General features: G+C 41.0%; 1 protein-coding gene across 1 annotated transcript in view; it reads left to right on the forward strand.

The window, feature by feature from the left end:
- The first annotated feature begins 274 nt into the window (after window positions 1–274).
- UBA6 (ubiquitin like modifier activating enzyme 6) overlaps window positions 275–17,053 on the forward strand; it is a 33,104-nt gene continuing 16,325 nt past the window's right edge. Inside the window, exons 1-14 of the mRNA XM_019470581.1 lie at window positions 275–397; window positions 2,360–2,422; window positions 5,160–5,254; window positions 6,095–6,123; window positions 6,935–7,029; window positions 7,561–7,672; window positions 8,769–8,849; window positions 9,410–9,532; window positions 11,410–11,533; window positions 12,784–12,887; window positions 13,743–13,805; window positions 14,899–14,975; window positions 15,648–15,714; window positions 16,214–16,360. Of these exons, the coding sequence (XP_019326126.1) occupies window positions 2,382–2,422; window positions 5,160–5,254; window positions 6,095–6,123; window positions 6,935–7,029; window positions 7,561–7,672; window positions 8,769–8,849; window positions 9,410–9,532; window positions 11,410–11,533; window positions 12,784–12,887; window positions 13,743–13,805; window positions 14,899–14,975; window positions 15,648–15,714; window positions 16,214–16,360 (1,158 nt within the window). The 5' untranslated portion in view covers window positions 275–397; window positions 2,360–2,381. The remainder of the gene's footprint in view (window positions 398–2,359; window positions 2,423–5,159; window positions 5,255–6,094; window positions 6,124–6,934; window positions 7,030–7,560; window positions 7,673–8,768; window positions 8,850–9,409; window positions 9,533–11,409; window positions 11,534–12,783; window positions 12,888–13,742; window positions 13,806–14,898; window positions 14,976–15,647; window positions 15,715–16,213; window positions 16,361–17,053) is intronic.

A 17,053-nucleotide genomic window follows, 5' to 3' on the forward strand; every position in this document is an offset into this window, starting at 1 on the left:
TGGGGGGGGGGGGGGGCAGCGAGTCCGGGGTAGGCCGGTCCGCAGGGTGGCGGTTCCCAGCGCCTCAGGAGCGCCCCGAGAGCCGGGGCGTCGAGGTGGGGGGCTGCAGCCGGTCTGGCTCTCCTGGGACGCGGGTCGGGTTGGTTTCGACGCCGGTCAGCTCTGTGTCGGTTCCCCACTGTAGATGCGAGGTGTTGTTTTTCCCCCATTAGCCCGGCTGGGCAGTTTACAGTAGGTCTGGGTGTCCTCTCTCTCCGCCGACTGAACAGGGAGCCTGCGTCGACTGGGATCCGCCTCTGGAAACGCTGGGTAGGTGGGATGAATCCAGGCCTTCCCGCCATACCAGCCTGCTGAACAGCAAGTAATTAATACTGCTTCAGCCTGCACTGACTTGGAGGTAAGAAACACTGTGAAATCGGCCCACCGCTACAGCTCCTGTGCCTTCGCTGCTCTTAGGAGCATCTTAGTCCTTCTTGGTATCACATAGCTTCTCAGTTTGTCCCTGGGTTATGTCTCACAAGCAGCTGAGACTGTAAAAAATGGAGAACATTACTTACACAGTTAAATAGAACCCTGGCATTAAAACTGATAGCATTGGTTTTTAAAAGGAAACAGACGAGTGTATAAATGTCAAGCATCTGGTAAGAACTAGGACATAATGTTATATGGGCTGGGGGGAAGCCAGTCTTACATGCCTTTTTTTGAGACAGATTCAATACCGGTTGAACTAAAATGAGAAATACAACGTGGATGCAGGAATACATTAACAAAACTTTGTCCTAGAGCCACTTGACAATAGTACTGCTAAGTCCTCTTCTGGAAGGAGGTGTTTTACCATACCTGATGGGTATGCTGGCAGCAGCTCAGTGCTGTAATGGAGAATGCCGGAGGAGAACTGGGAATTGATAAATGTATTGGAAGAGCCACTGTCAAATGGGTCTGTGTGATACAGGTAGAGGAGGTTCTCTTGTGGGTTGATCGTACATCCTTATTGTTTACAAAAGGCTGTTTGGGAGGGCACACTGAGATGGCTGTCAGCAACCACAGCAGAGGAAGCTGGGTGTTTTTATCCAGGGATGGATCACCTTCCCCACCTTAGTACCACAGTCTGTTTATGTTGGGCAGTCCCAGAGTGCCTGTGCTGTTTGTGGAGGGTGATCGTGGAGGAGCAGGACAGCTCGGGGATGGTTGCTCTGGGCCGTTATGAGATGGCGCTGGCTTGCTTTGAGGGGAACTTCCAGTCTTGTGTCCCAGGCAGTGGCTGAAATGAAGGCTTTCATCTAAGCAGGGACTGAAGCTCGTGACTCTCAGATGAAGCGTGTTGCTCTCTGGCTTGAGATCTGGGTCCTAGGATGATCTAGTAACATTGGCATTGCTTGTCTTTAGTCCTTGTGTAAGGGCACGGGAGCTGCACTGAAGTGACTGGTGATGTAGATTGCGATGGAGATGCCTCATGTTGACTGTCTTGTGTGCTAGCTTATGTGTAGGAGTATCCACGCTGTGGAAGAGCTTAACTAGTGAGATTTGTGGCCTGCTTTCAATGTAACTCTGTCCCTTGCTGTGCTACTTCAGCACTTTCTAATTCAGCCTAAAAAATCAAAAGGACAAATTTCAGGTCAGCATGCTGTAGTCTCCAAGTTGTGACAGGCTGCAGGTGCTGCACTTCAGAAATGTTAAACTGTTTCCCAGAAACCATCTGAACGGTAAATAGGAGTTAATCTTCGTGCAGGATTGGCTTGAAAGCTGATTTAGGGTATATCTGTGCTTTCAGAGAAAAAACTCCTTAGTTTGTCTGGGCCTTTACTTTTCAATCTCTTAGGAGAAAGGGTTGTCAGCCATGTCTAGTTTCCAAGGCAGTTTGTAGGGAGTTGAAATATGACGTGTACCTTCCTAGTAGTGATGGGAACTGATGTTCTGGGTCAAACATGGGGTCTATTTTGCTCGTCCTGTATTTGGTGGCAGTCACCTGCCAGGTCCAGGAAGCACCAATTCCCAGCCGGCATAACTAAGAAACAAGCTGCCCAGTGGCAGTTTGTTCCTAATCCTAGTGCTTAGTTATCACTAAGGTAACTTAACAATGAAAAAGTCTTTGCTAATGGCTGAAGGGGAAATTAATATGTCTGTATTTTGAAATCACTTATTGAAGGTTTGGGGGTTCTTGTCTTCTGGCTCCTGTGTGTTTTAATTACCTAGATGCTGTGGTGTTGCATAGGCTTCTTAATGTTCAAAATGATTCCTATGTAACACCACTTTGTGTTTTTCAGTTCTTCTGTTGAAGAATTGAGTGGGGCAGGGAGGGGGGCCGACTGTGAAATTGCATCCAATGTAACCAGATTACTTCTTTTTGTAACCCCTCTAGTGTAAACAAATCACATTGCATCATGGCGGCAGACTCTATGGAAATTGATGATGCTTTGTATAGGTAAGAATATCTGATTTTTAAGCATTGCTCTTGACTTTTCAGTAACACTTATGTTTACATGTAGTAACGTGAAAGACAAGGCTTGAAAACACTATCTATGGCCGGTTAAGTAAAGGTGTGTACTTGTGCTGCTGTGTCCCGCCTTTTGTAAGGCAAAAACCCCAAAGTGTTCATCAAGCGAAATAGAACCCAATTCTTAGAATCATAGAATAGTTTGGGTTGGAAGGGACCTTTAAAGATCATCTAGTCTAACCCTCCTGCCATGGGCAGGGACATCTTCAACTGGATCAGGTTGCTCAGAGCCCCGTCCAACCTGACCTTGATTTTTCCCGGGGATGGGACATCCACCACCTCTCTGGGCAACCTGCTCCAGTGTTTCACCACCCTCACCGTAAAAAATTCCTTCCTTATATCTAATCTAAATCTACCCCCCTTTAGTTTAAAGCCATTCCCCCTTGTCCTGTTGCAACGGGCCCTGCTAAAAAGTTTGCCGCCATCTTTTTTATAAGCCCCCTTTAAGTACTGACCAGCTGCAATAAGGTCTCCCTGGAGCCTTCTCTTCTCTAGGCTGACCAACCCCAACTCTCTCAGCCTTTCTCCATAGGAGAGGTGTTCCATCCCCCGATCATTTTTGTGGTCCTCCTCTGGACCCACTCCAACAGGTCCGTGTCTTCCTTATGCTGAGGGCTGCAGAGCTGGACGCAGTACTCCAGGTGGGGTCTCACCAGAGCAGAGCAGAGGGGCAGAATCCCCTCCCTCGACTTGCTGGCCATGCTTCTTTTGGTGCAGCCCAGGATACGATTGGCCTTCTGGGCTGCGAGCGCACATTGCTGGCTCATGTCCAGCTTTTCATCCACCAGTACCCCCAAGTCCTTCTCGGCAGGGCTGCTCTCAATCCCTTCATCCCCCAGCCTGTATTGATACCAGGGGTTGCCCCGACCCAGGTGCAGGACCTTGCACTTGGCCTTGTTAAACCTCATGAGGTTCACACAGGCCCACTTCTGGAGCTTGTCCAGGTCCCTCTGGATGGCATCCCATCCCTCAGGCGTGTCAACCACACCACTCAGCTTGATGTCATCTGCAAACTTGCTGAGGGTGCACTCGATCTCACTGTCTATTTATTTGATGAAGATATTAAACAGTACTGGTCCCAGTACAGACCCCTGTGGGATGCCACTTGTCACCAATCTCCATCTGGACATTGAGCCATTGACCGCTACCCTCTGGATGCGACCATCTAACCAATCCCTCACTCTTTACCGGATAGTCCACCCATCAAATCCATACCTCTCCAGTTTAGAGAGAAGGATGTTGTGGGGGACCGTGTCAAAGGCCTTACAGAGGTCCAGATAGACGACATCTGTAGCCCTTCCTGTGTCCGCTGATGTAGTCACTCCATCATAGAAGGCCACTAGGTTAGTGGCCTTACACTTGCAAAGTTAGCAGTGAGAACTGGTTGAATTGAAGATATAATCCATCTTTCTGTACAGGACAGATACAATCCATTCTTTCTGTAAAACTTTTCCTTTATTGGTCTCATAACAGGTGTTTTCTGACCATTATTAGTATTTGACCAGTAAAAAGCATAGGTAGATACTGTGGAGTTGTACAAAGTTCCAATAGTATCAATAATGTGTGCTTTTTGGAAAACAGGGATAATACTTATGTTTGAAATACGGATTTTATTTCTGCCTTTAGCTTGTTTCACCTTTGACAAAGTAGATATTCCTCTCTTTCTTGTTCCTCATCTTCTTTCACTACCTTCTTTTCGCCTTCCTTTTCGACATTATGTAATTTTTCTCCTTCATAATTTCATTTATTCCTTAGTCTTTGCCACACTTCTCTGATCTCATGAACATCATCAGTATTTATGTTATCCTTCATACTTCAGGGTGTTGGGTCTTGGGGTTTTTTTGGTAGATTTAAAAAAAAAAAAAAATTTTATTATTATTTTTGTTTTAAATTGTTCACTTGGCATGGCAATAGTTCAGAGAGCCTGTACTGGAACAAATGATAATCCCTGGAAAAACGTGGTGGGATGAAAAGCTTCTTTATATATTTAAAAAAAAAAATCACCTGTATGCTGAACAAATGAGGCTTCTATTTAATGCAGGGCAATGCTTCCTGTGTTGTATGTGTCATTTTACTTTTTGGCACTAGTCTTATGAAAGTCATACTTTTCCTTGGTGGAAAAGGTGGTATTTAGAATGGTTTAAGTTTAATTGTATAGTTGGAAACTAAGAGTCTTTCAGAGCTCAGGATCTGACTACAAAAGCTGCTGCACCCTATGGTTTGAAGATTTCTGATAACAAAGAAATTCTTTGGTTTGCTTGTGTCTTCAATAGTTAATTCCAAAAACCTACTATCCTGAATAGGTTTTACACTGATTTAAAATTAAAAGTTATTTCTCTTCTCTAAAACCTGGCGCTGAAAAGGTCTGTACTAAATGCATTTCACTATTTGGATTGCAAGTGCAAATATTACATTTGATACACATTTATTTACTAAAGCACTATACAGTTCAAATACATGCATGTTGCGTCCTCAGTTGCTGCTTGTCACTAGTGACACACTCATCTGCAGAACTTGGTATTGCGGATTAGAAACTGATTTGGGATGATAGAATAACTGAAAATACTTGAGCTTTTTTGGAAATGACTGGGAATTCTTGACTTGCTTTCATAAGCTCTTGACTTTATTTGTATCTTGTTTTGATCTGAATTTATTTTTGCTGTAGTCGCCAGAGGTACGTTCTTGGAGACACGGCAATGCAGAAGATGGCTCAGTCCCACGTATTCCTGAGTGGTATAGGTGGTCTTGGTGTGGAGATTGGTAAGTTAGGTAACATTTATTTAAGCAGACACAAGTGTATGTGAACATGCTGTCCCAGAATACTTGTAAAGCTTATTTTAGATGTAATAAGCATGTCCGAAATATCTGAGTGAATTTATATGTGCATGATGCATATGAGTAACATAGCAGATGCAGGAAAGATCCTGGACTTTTCTCTAGTAAGCTTCTTACTTAGAACAGCATTTCAAATTTTACTTTAAAATGTGCTTCCATGGGCCAGATCGCTTTACCCAAAATCTTGTGTCTTGGGTGAAGGTTGAGGGTGGATAATCCAAGTTATTCCTTTAGGCATCAGTATCAATGAATGTAATACAGAAACAGCTATAGCCCAGATTATCCCCACGTAGGAAATGGGGGGTGGGAGGTAGGAGAACAGATGCAATTTGGTGAAAAATGCATAACTGCCCTGATGCACAAGACTCCTTAACAATTTCCCTTACTCTTTATGAGCAAGACTTGTCTTGGCTGGTTCTTACCTGGGGTAGTACCCTTTCAGTTGGTTTTAATGGTACTCTGCATCAGATGCCAGAACAGAGCCATGGGTTTTTGCAGTTTATTATCATTGGTGTCTCTGTAATCACACTTGTGGGATGAACAGCTGACAAATGACAAATGTAGAGAGCCTTTTTAACCTTGCTCATGGTATTCTGCTTTCAGTGGTGCTGTAGAATGCTTGAACCAAATGTAAAAGAGAAAAAATCCTTAAGCTGTGAAGTTCTTAGCAATGACACACTGCTATTGTCCACCCACGTAACTATTCAATTACAGATTTGCAAGAAATCTGCAACAGTCCCTCTCTCTTTCTGTTTTTTTTTTCAGCCAAAAATATAGTTCTGGCTGGGGTAAAGGTATGTAAAACAGTTCTGTTGGGTATTCTTGGGTGAGCAGGAGAAAAAGGGACAACACTACTAGCTCACTAATCTTAAGTTTCTGAAACTGTCTTTCAGTAGAAGGACTGCAAAACATTTTGAGGACCTGGGGGTGAAAACTTTTAAAAATCTGGATGTCCTAGTGGTATGGTCTGAGTCTCACGTTAATGTCCACTGCACTCTGAAATACCTCATGTAGTATTTCAGCCAGCTGCTGATCAGACATTGAATCCTTTTGTACAAAGTGACCTCTCCTAAATGGAATGGTATAAACTGAAAAGCCAAACTGTTCAAAATACGTTATCCTATTCTGTCATCCATCAGAATGCATTTGTGTAGGTGTTAGAATGGTTGGGTGTTTAATCCAACAACTGCTTTTGTGCTGCTGGGATTAATCTTATCAGAGAGAAGCCTTTTAAAACTCTTTCTTCCAATAAAAAAAATTATTCATAATTTTGGGAGTCCATTAATTTACAGATCGTGATTGCCCCTTAATCGCAGTGTGGCAAAAATCATCCTTGGTATTTAAATGCTCTCATCACTGCAAGCTGGGAGGAAAATGCTTGGTGAAATGCATATTGCAGATGCATTGAGAGACAGATGCTTACTGTCTCTCAAACAGTAAGCTTTCTTGGAAAAGAGGTTGGAGGAGCTTGTTCTTATACATGGCACAACTAAATCTTCTGCAGTGCTAGTCCTCCAGCATTTTATGTGGGGCTTAATCCATCCTTTTGGGTGCTATGACCATGTGCACTTCTTCCAGTAAATGCTTTTTGCCAAACTTTCTTAGGCTCTTACAGTTCATGACACCAAGCAATGCACGAAATGGGATTTGGGGATCAACTTCTTCATCCATGAAGATGATATTACCGGTCAAAGGAACAGGTTGGTGAAGTCTTTGGAGTGAGGGAGGACTGAACTTGACTAGGAGTAACAGTTTCATCAGTGGCAAAAATAACAGTTTGTTGTCCAAGAGCTGCTAATACATATCAAATACTTGTTAAACCCTTTCTCTGGAGTTACTGGCTTTGAGTACAGTGCCCAGGTAGGTATTAGGGGAAGTCTAGGTTGGGACTGGAGTTCTGTCTGAGTCAAAATCTCACTTCTTGCAGTTGGGAGCTTGTAATATAAATTTAATAGTGGGGGCCAGGGTGCATTTCTTCCTTGGGCTTTCTCAGCCACCCGTGCAAGACTAGAAAACAGCCATGGCACCAGACCATCAGAGAGTCCTGTTGTATATTGGACAGAGCTGTTTTCCTCAGACCTGCTAGGAATTTAAGTGTGAACAAATGAGTTGGTGATTGTTGCCGGGAGACTTCCTGAGGGAGTCTTGTAGGGCATGTGTGGTATGAAATTCTGTATTGAAAATACAATTTTGTAGATGCATAAAAAACTTGAAAGTTGCTGTTCTTTCAGGGCTGAGGCCACACTTCATCGTATTGCAGAACTCAATCCATATGTCCATGTAGCAGCATCAACTGTGCCACTAGATGAAACCACAGATCTGTCTTTTCTAAAGCAGTACCAGGTACGTCACTCTTAAAGCAGTTTTATGTGGTATTTTGTGCTGAGCAAACGACTTGGATTTTTTTATATGTGTAAATAAAATAAAAACAAACTTTAAAGTACATTTTGAGATGATGTAAAGAAAGAAGTAGGTCTTGTATTTGGATTAATGAAATGGTCGTGCTTGTTTTTTCAAGGCTGAAACAGTGGTTTTGTGTTCCTAACACTTTCTTATGACACTTATGGAATTTACTATGACAATAAATAGCTAAGTGAGATTGCCATACTTTTTTTTTTTTTGTTCGAAGGTGAAACTGACTTTTTTTTTGCAGCTACATAGCACAGATGTTCTGCGTGTATTTTGTGTGCTGTATTCCAGGCAGTAGAAACTCAGGCTACGTAATTAAAAAGATCATTTATGTATGTATGTATGTATCTAATGAAACGTAAGCTCCTCTGTGGTGGAATGAGGATGTTTTCAGTTGTTCAGCCAGCTGTCTCCTGCCTGTGTGCATGGCTCAGTCTGAGTTGGGAGCTTTTACTGTGCGGCTATCGGTTATACCCAAGGTCACCAAGTTTCTGAATGTCCCAGCTATAATAAGCCTTGTATAACTGAATGGGACACAGTGCCTATGCTTTGTAACCCAATACTATCCTCAACTTTAAAAGAATGCTTGCAGAAATTGTACGTCTGCAATTTGATGAGCACCAGTACTTGAAGCTTATGCAGACTTCTTGGTGTGCACTTATGAGTATCATTTGTGTTTGTTTTGCTAACTTTAATCTTAAAATTCAAGTTCTACGTTTTCTCTGAGATTATCCATAACTGTTTTTGTAAGTATTCTAATTAGGTTTTGAGTTTCACAGCTGCAGTAAAAAAAAAAACAGTAGGAATTTGCTGTTCCTGCTCTTGCTCATCTTGTTTCCAGAACGTGTGGAACAGTAACCCATCTGTTCTAATGTGTAATGAGAAAACTGACTCAAGACTGCTTTCTCTGTTACGTGTGGGGAAAGGAATCAGGACACCTGAGTAACTTACTGTTAGTACTACTTTTTCCATAGCCTGAAGATGTTGGTTGCTTTTGGTGTCTTAGATTTATTTCTGTTCTTGTTCACAGTGTGTCATATTGACTGAAGTAAGTCTGTTGCTGCAGAAGAAGATTAATGACTTCTGTCATGCTCAGCAGCCGCCTATTAAGGTAACAGAAAAAATTAAGCACATGAATAATCTGTACAGTGAGCGTTCTGGACCTCCAACATGTTCTATCCAGAAATGGATGAAGCTGGTTATGAGGTATATAGTTCTATGCAGATCTCATGTTGATTGGAGCAGTATGAGTTTTGGGATGCTGCTACTCTGTACATGTGTCTGGTGTTATCTGGATACCAGGCCAGATAACCATAGCTTGGTTCTTTAAAAAAAAAAAAAAAAAAAAAAAAAAGGTTCTGTTTTTCACTGTTAACTTATAATTGTTCTGAAAGAACATGCTGAGACTGAATGTAACAGTAGTAGAAATGGCAGTTTTTCACTGCGCTTTGGTGTGATTCCTGTTTTTTGTGTAGGGGTTCTGAAACGCTCAGTGCAGGTTCAAAGTCTGTCATGAATGCTGTGCTATATAGTGAAGTGGCCTGGCTGCACATGACAGGTTTCCACCGTAGAAGTTAAACCTGCTAGCCTTGGACAAGGTTGAATGTGAGAGGTCATTCCTTTGGCTTGTGCTGTTTTAGGGTTACTCATGATTTTTACTTTCTCTTGTAGTTCATCAGTGCAGATGTATATGGAATATGTTCACGTTTGTTTTGTGACTTGGGTGATGAATTTGAAGTGCTGGATACAACGGGAGAGGAGCCAAAGGAGATCTTCATTTCAAATATAACACAAGTAAGGGATAGAAGTCATTGTGCTGCTTTAATTTTTTTATAATGACTCGTTATTGGCTATGTGACCAAGCAGAGTGTTTCACTTCAGCAGCCTGCTAAGCAGCTGAAAATTGGCAGTATAGCAGAGGCAAACAAAGTTACTTCATTCTTATGTCTAGATCAAAACCAGTCAGTGATAACGTGCTAACATTGTAGACCATACTGATGCCTCCTGGTCATTACTTACAATGTAACATCACAATATTGAGTCTTTTTTTGAGAGAGAGAGAGAAAGAAATGAGGAGATGCAGAGAGAAGAGGACATAGCCTTGGTGTGGGAATAGGTTAAGTCTTCTAAGGAAGCCCTGAAATAAGCATGAAAATAGCCCTTTTTTATGAGAAACTGCAGCACATATAGAGGAGGACTACTGGAACGATCAAGGGGATTGAGAGCCTGTTTTGAAAAGAAATTTAAGGATTTGTTTTAACCTACCAAAGCAGAGGTGACGAGAAGAGGGTATTACTGCTAATACTTCCAGTGCAGAATGTTAGAGAGGATGTCCATTTGATCTTGTATTATTGTTTTATAAATGGAAACTACTTTAGCTCCTTCTCTCAACTCTGGAAGTCCAGACTATAACCTCACTCATCCAGTAGCAAGTCTTTTGTCATATCTCCAGTCCAGATGTAATAATAACCAAACTAGAAGGGGTTATATAGCAAGCTGGGTTTGATCTGAATTAAAGCTCATGACACGATGATTTGGGTAGCCTGTTCTTTGGTATCTTTAGAAGGGAATGGATGACTTGATTGTTCTCATTAATTACATAAAGAGTACACAGTTATGTTTCATGGCTTGTGCTGATTGCCTGCCAAGTCAAGGAATGAATATATATCTGTATGTATATCCTGTGATTCATAATCTGATACTTGAGTTTAGTTGTATCTTGCTTCCACTCTCTGAAGTGTAAAACTGACCAGAATTACAACTCAATACCAAAACCACCATCAATTGGCTGTTCTTGTCCTGTGGACAGGGTTGAGGTGGCATTCTGTCCCTAAATCAGAGAAGAATTTTCTCTGGTCAACTCATTTAACATTCTCCATGCCACAGAGAATGTAGTCCACTGTAATTAAGTTTTATGCTACTTAACTGAAACCTTTCTAATATTGGGAGCTCAGGAAGGGATGGCAGGAGACTTTACAGGCCAGGCTTGCTTGCAAATCGATTATGTTACAGCCTGAGCTGCACCACAAGGTCTTGATGAGCTCTCCTCAGACTGCAGAGGGGTCTCTGTGTGCATGGGATGTTGGCATGACATCCTGTAACAGGATGAGATGTTGTCTGAGATTTCTGCAAGTGTAAGCTTGTTTGTTGGTGGTCCGCTTGAGGCTGTGGCTTTCCTGTATTGAAGGATGTCCAGCTTTGTAAGCTTCCTAACTTTCAAGAATGAGTTTAGGGTGTCCTTTTTAAGGAGATCAGATGGAAAACAAGCATAGAGTAATAAGGACCATTCACAACACTTTATTTCTTAATGTCTGTGAAAATTTCTTTGTACATACAGTCTATTCTTGGTTTGGACAAAGGAGATAAATTTGCTACTACTTCAGAACAGAACAACTAATTTGACTGCTAAGAACTAACTGCAGTTTGCTAACATGCTGAGCACTGTAAAAGGTAAAAATGAGAAAGTCTGTGTAATGAAGACATTGTTAAACTGAAAATAACAGGACTGAAAAAGTTATCATAGGTAACTCCCTTGTTATGGCAGAACTGGGGTGCTAAAAGTATTAGAGGCTGTAGTTTCAATAGGCAAAAAGCTATGTGTCTACGATAAAGCGCGACTCCTTTACACAAGCCACTTTCCTCCTTGCTAACTTTGCCATTTTTGCTTTCAGTCAAATCCTGGTATTGTCACTTGCCTTGAAAATCATCCACATAGGCTTGAAACAGGACAGTTCTTAACCTTTCGGGAAGTTAATGGAATGTCATGCTTAAATGGATCCACACACCAAATAACAGGTAAACCGTTGCTGACTCATTTGCAAGGTATTTATTTTTTGGCCTGTTTTAGCTCACTGTAGTGTTAGTTACTGTAGCCAGAGGAGTGCTGGATTGTGCAAACCTCCAGTGAGCTTGCACAAAAAACCTACTTTCTGGTGCAAAGGTCTTCCTAGTTTTGTGTTGACTCCATTTCTATTTAGTAAAGTTTTTCCAAACTCATCTTGCTGCTTAAGGAGCAGTGGAAACTCTCAGCTAGTGGAAACTAGTTGGCAGGCTCTGAGGTTACCGTCATTAGTTTGCTGACGAAACTGTTTTGTTTTTTGGAGGGTCCCGTAATGCCTGTGCTTCTGTCATGGTTTTTGGACTAAATTAACACCACTTTGTATGTCACTGTTTGCCTTGTAGTTTTTTAGGTGACAATTTTAAGTGTACAGGGATGCATTGACATCACTCTTTCTAAGCATGCTTTTGAAGTGAATCTCATGATTTATGTTTACCCTGCTTTGGTCTGCATCATGCATGTCTCAAGGCATACTACTTGGTTCCTTTTGGATGCTGGGGAATTGCCCAGTTCCCAGATCTGAATGCCTGTTTGTCTGGAGCAGAAGAGAGAGTGGGTGGGTGGGGGTTGGTTGGTTGTTTTTAACTATTTTGTGGTCTGAGACAAAAACAGTACCCTTGAAACATGTGGTTGAGTCTATTTTCTCTGGACCCTTTTGTTTTGCTAGTGCTGATGCTGTGTTCAGTTCCTTCCTCTTAATCATGGCCCAGCTTTGGTTTCAGTTTTCCATGAATTAACACTCTTTGTGTCATCTTGCTTTATCTGAATATCCAGGTGGTATGAGAGGAAAGATGTGGCTTAAATGCTCCAGCTGCCCTTTCTGATTGCCTGCTGTTCTAGTCACAGGGCTAAAATCCTACTCTGAGCAGTATACTGGACACTGCTGTGCACGGTCTAAATAAAACTGAGAGTGATTTCATTTTTGTTACAGAGCTGTGGTCATCAGAATTCTTGTTAAATCTGCTGCCGCTTTAAAAAGCTTATTTCATAACAGATCATGTGAAACTAATACTTTAGCCCAGAAACTGGCAGAGAGGGACAATCCTGTTAGGAGGATCAGCTGTGTTTACGCTACCAAAGCAAGGTTGCACACTACAAAATTACAGCATAAAAAACATTGGCAAACCCCCACTTTATTGTATACAGGATTGTAGTATTCAGTGACACACTTAATTATCAGTCACTGTTTATTCGCTTTTCTTTTCAGTGGTGTCACCTTATTCCTTCAGCATTGGTGATACGTCAGATATGGAGCCTTACTTACATGGAGGCATAGCTGTCCAAGTGAAGACGCCCAAGATATTTTACTTTGTAAGTGTGTGTTTGACATAACCAGGTTCTTGAGTGTTAACGGTCTGAGCACTGGAAGCAGAGTTTAGCAGATACATGATTTGGTTAGCCGTGATTTGGGTTTACACTAATTTTATTGGGTAAGAATAGTGATACCGATTTACTAAACTGTAGAGAATAGGAAATACTTTGAAGTTACCTGCCAGAGTAGAGAAAAAAAAAAATTTATGGGCAGCCTATCCCTGTACTGCTGGGGACTCCATGAAGGTCTACGAATATGTGGTTTCTTGGCGGCCTTCTGAGAAAGAGACAGTTGGATGTGTTTGTATAAGAGGGGTTGCAAGCTACATGGTGCTGTGTGCCTTTTTGGGCCCGCAGAAAGTAGGTCCTGACTGCCCTCAAACATTCTTCTAAAAAGCTGGAAGCGAGGACCAGCTGCTTCTGATATGAGAATGCACAGCTCAGTATCTTGTCTCTGTGAAGCAGTAGCTTCCTATTCTTCCTGAGTGGGGAAGTTCTACAAGCAAACAGCCAGTTGCCCATAAAATCTCTGGTAGCTGATCTCAGAGCAGTTTAAGAGATGGGTCTTGCCATTAGGATGTGAAACATCTCTCTGAACATTTTTGATTGACAAAACTTGCAGTAGATGATTATTTTATGCATCTTTTGTGGCATTGGACTCGATGATCTTAAAGGTCTTTCCCAACTTAAACGATTTTATGATTCTGTGATTAATAACGGAGAGAGTAATAGCAATGCTAGTAAGAAAGGATATTTGGTTCTTAATCTCTCCAGGAAGAGTATTGTTTTGTCATGTAGCAGTGACTGTTGTGTCCTTAAGTGAGTGTGTTGTTATCATGAATTCTGTTTTTCCAGGAACGGTTGGAGAAGCAGATAACAAATCCATTATGCCTTGTTGCGGATTTTAGCAAGCCTGAGGTAATTAGCATGTGGGGATTTGGGCGTAAGTGCTTTAACATTAAAACGTAATCTGCAGCTTTATGTGTAGAACAATATAATTTCCTAACTCTATTCTGTAGTAGTTAAATATGAGTTTAAAGTGTGAAATAAGAGTGAGGTATCAGTTTGGTTGCACAGAATATACATTATGGTTTAGAAAACTGTAGAGGCATGTTATCCATGATTTGCACCAAATATATTGTAAATGCATAGCTCAGCCACCTCTGCTGTTAAAATCTCCGTTTTTGATAAGTCTTTAATTCATGGGAGTGTAAATTTTGCAAGGGACACAATGATTTTTCTTGTATGTTTGGAACATAAAATCCTAATGAACTTTGGAACGTCCTAATGATGTTTGGTTGATAAAAATCACACTGGCATCAAAGCTGGGATAATCAGAAAAAGGTGATCATAGGTTGGTTGGAAACTGTAGTTAACTGTATGAGTAATTTTTTTTTCTTTGAAAAAAATGATTCAGAGGTATTTTTAAAATTTGAGAGGAAGCTAGCAGTATTTGCCTCTAACACAATTTTAGTTAAGCATTATAGACATGCAAGGCATGTAAGTCTTGGGCTTATTAAAATCTTAAACTAAAAAATGTTGTTCTAATGATTTTTTTTGTTTGTTTGATAATGTAAGGTCTGACTTTCAGACCTTACCAGCTGACTGGTTCAGCTTTTCTACTTTTGACCCTTAGTGCTGGGCTTTGGTATTGATGTTTGGCAAAACGTGATGCATTCTGATGTCTAGTTAAAAGAAGATCACCTCATTTTCCAATTTCAGCACTAAATTCTTTTGGGGACTCTTTAGTTGGACTTAGTTGAAGTGGGTGCTGAATGTGTGTGAAGGGTACTGCATTACTACTGAGTAATACTTTATAATCCCAGTTTGTGAAAACATTAGTGTAAGGTATTTCAAATTCACTTTTTAACGCTATTTAAAAACTTCTGTGGGGCAGTATGGTTAAGAGACAAGGAAGTGAAATGGTAACAGAAGAGTTCAAATAGTTGCTTTTGTTACCTTCAGTTTTCTCAAGTTTGTAACTGATCAACAGCTATTGTTGTCTTAACAGGCACCTTTGCAGATCCATGTTGCCATGCTTGCCTTGAACCACTTCCAGGAGAACTTTGGTCGCAGACCGAACATTGGGTAATGCAGCAGTCTTGTGTTTGCTAAGCCTTGAATCAAACAGATCTCTCCTTTTATTGTAGTTACTGGTTGGATGTACAGCAGGGTACCTTGTCTGTCTGGTACTTAATAGACGACATAGAAGTGAAAAGTTGAAATCTAGATGAAGAATGTTACCTAATGCATGTCTGGGTTCGTAACAGGGCATTCCCAACATAGCAGTGGCACTTTCTGGGCCCAGGTAGACAGAAAATGCTTCTGGAGAAAGTCCTTCTCTGTTCCAGTTTTTTCACATTGTGGGGTTAATATGGAAAAGTTGTTTCAGTCATTTCTGAATTACCCTGTTGCTTATGGATTTTTTAAAAAAAAAAAAGGTCTGAAGATTTGTTTTTCATTTTCAGTATTTTTTTCAGCTGTAGTTCTTGATGTGCATAATTTTGAGTTAAGCGAGACAAAACTACTTACAAAATATAAATCTTAAGACTGGACTTGCACGGGGGCTTCTCCATAGAGACTCCTGTTCTTGAGCTAACCGTAACATTTAGAAGTGCATCTTTAATACTTACTGTTAAAGCCAATACAAATTTCCAAACTCTTCCTGCTGTATCCAGTGCTTTTTTCTCCATTGATTGTGTTTCTAGAAGGACTCTGAAATGTTTAAGTGATCATTATTGTTTTTACCCTGGTGTCTAGATGCCTTCAAGATGCTGAGGAAATGCTGAAAATAGCCATGTCTGTAAGTGAAACACTGGAAAACAAAGTGAGTAAGGAATCATCATCATTATGAGTCATTTTTGATGTGCTCATTTACTTGCCTAAAGGTCATGCTTTAGTTGTTGGTCCTTGTTCTGGTCTTTGTATCCATCTTTCGATGGATCAGCTGGTTTTCTGAAGGCCATGCAAGGAAACAGAATGGTGTTTCAGCACAGGTTCAACCAAACGTTCACCTGACATGAAGGTTGAATCCTGTGGCTATGTGAATCCAGTTTTTAGATAAATGTATATTACAAGTACAGGGTATACAGTGCATCTGTCTTGGCTGCAAACGTGTTTGCTAGTCAGAGTGAAATAATTTGTCTTTTACTGAAGAACAATAGTTATGAAACTGTCAGCACTGACTTGCTCGACTGAAGGGATAAATCTGTTGTTGTTATATATTATTTCTCAGCCTCAGGTGAATGGAGATGTAGTGAAATGGCTGGGGAGGGCTGCTCCGGGGTTTCTGGCGCCCCCCGCCGCCGTTATATATTATTTCTCAGCCTCAGGTGAATGGAGATGTAGTGAAATGGCTGTCTAGGACTGCTCAGGGATTTCTGGCTCCTCTGGCTGCAGCAGTGGGTGGTGTTGCTAGCCAGGAAGTCTTGAAAGCAGTAACAGGAAAATTTTCTCCGTTGCAGCAGTGGGTAAGGCTGTCTTTGGTTTTGGATCTTTATTTTGACAGTGATTTTACGAATGTATGGTTGTGTGTAAATGCTGTATGATCAAAATAGCCCAAACAACTTCTGTAACAGGGAAAAAAACCAAAAAGGCTTGAGACTGAATTTAGGAAAAGTATAATGTTTTTATGTGTACAATAAAAGTGCAGCCAGTTTTAGTTAAAATTTTTGTATTTGGGGTTCAGACATCACATTCTTTTTTCACACAACCAAGGAGAGCCTTGGCCTGTCAGTGCACGGCTGCAAAGGTGTGATATAGTCCAGGTGCCAGCTTAAGCTACTGTACATAAGAGCAGTGCTTTCAGACTCTCAGGATAAGTATCAGAATAAAGTTAGATTTAAAAACTTCACAGTCTAATTTGGAGGGGGGAACATGCCTGTCAGAAGTCAAAAGCTTGGGGCTCATGGTTCAGTGAGCTTTTTTCCCCCTCTCTGTCCAGGTGCTTTTTCCTGTCCCCTGAAATTGTGAAGTGAACTGTAGGCAACTGAATGCTGTATAGTCTTCCACTGACAGTAAAAACTTAGTGCTTCTAAATTTCTAGACTCTGTTGTACATAGAAAATATTTACTTTGTTTTTTAAACGAAAATAACAAATATTTTTCACAGCTTTTTATTGTTGTTTTTTCTTTTTTTTTTTTTTTTAAAAATTTTTTTTTTTTTTT

The sequence above is a fragment of the Aptenodytes forsteri genome, unplaced genomic scaffold, assembly GCF_000699145.1.
Source record: "Aptenodytes forsteri isolate BGI_AS27 unplaced genomic scaffold, ASM69914v1 Scaffold93, whole genome shotgun sequence".
Lineage (NCBI taxonomy): Eukaryota > Metazoa > Chordata > Aves > Sphenisciformes > Spheniscidae > Aptenodytes > Aptenodytes forsteri.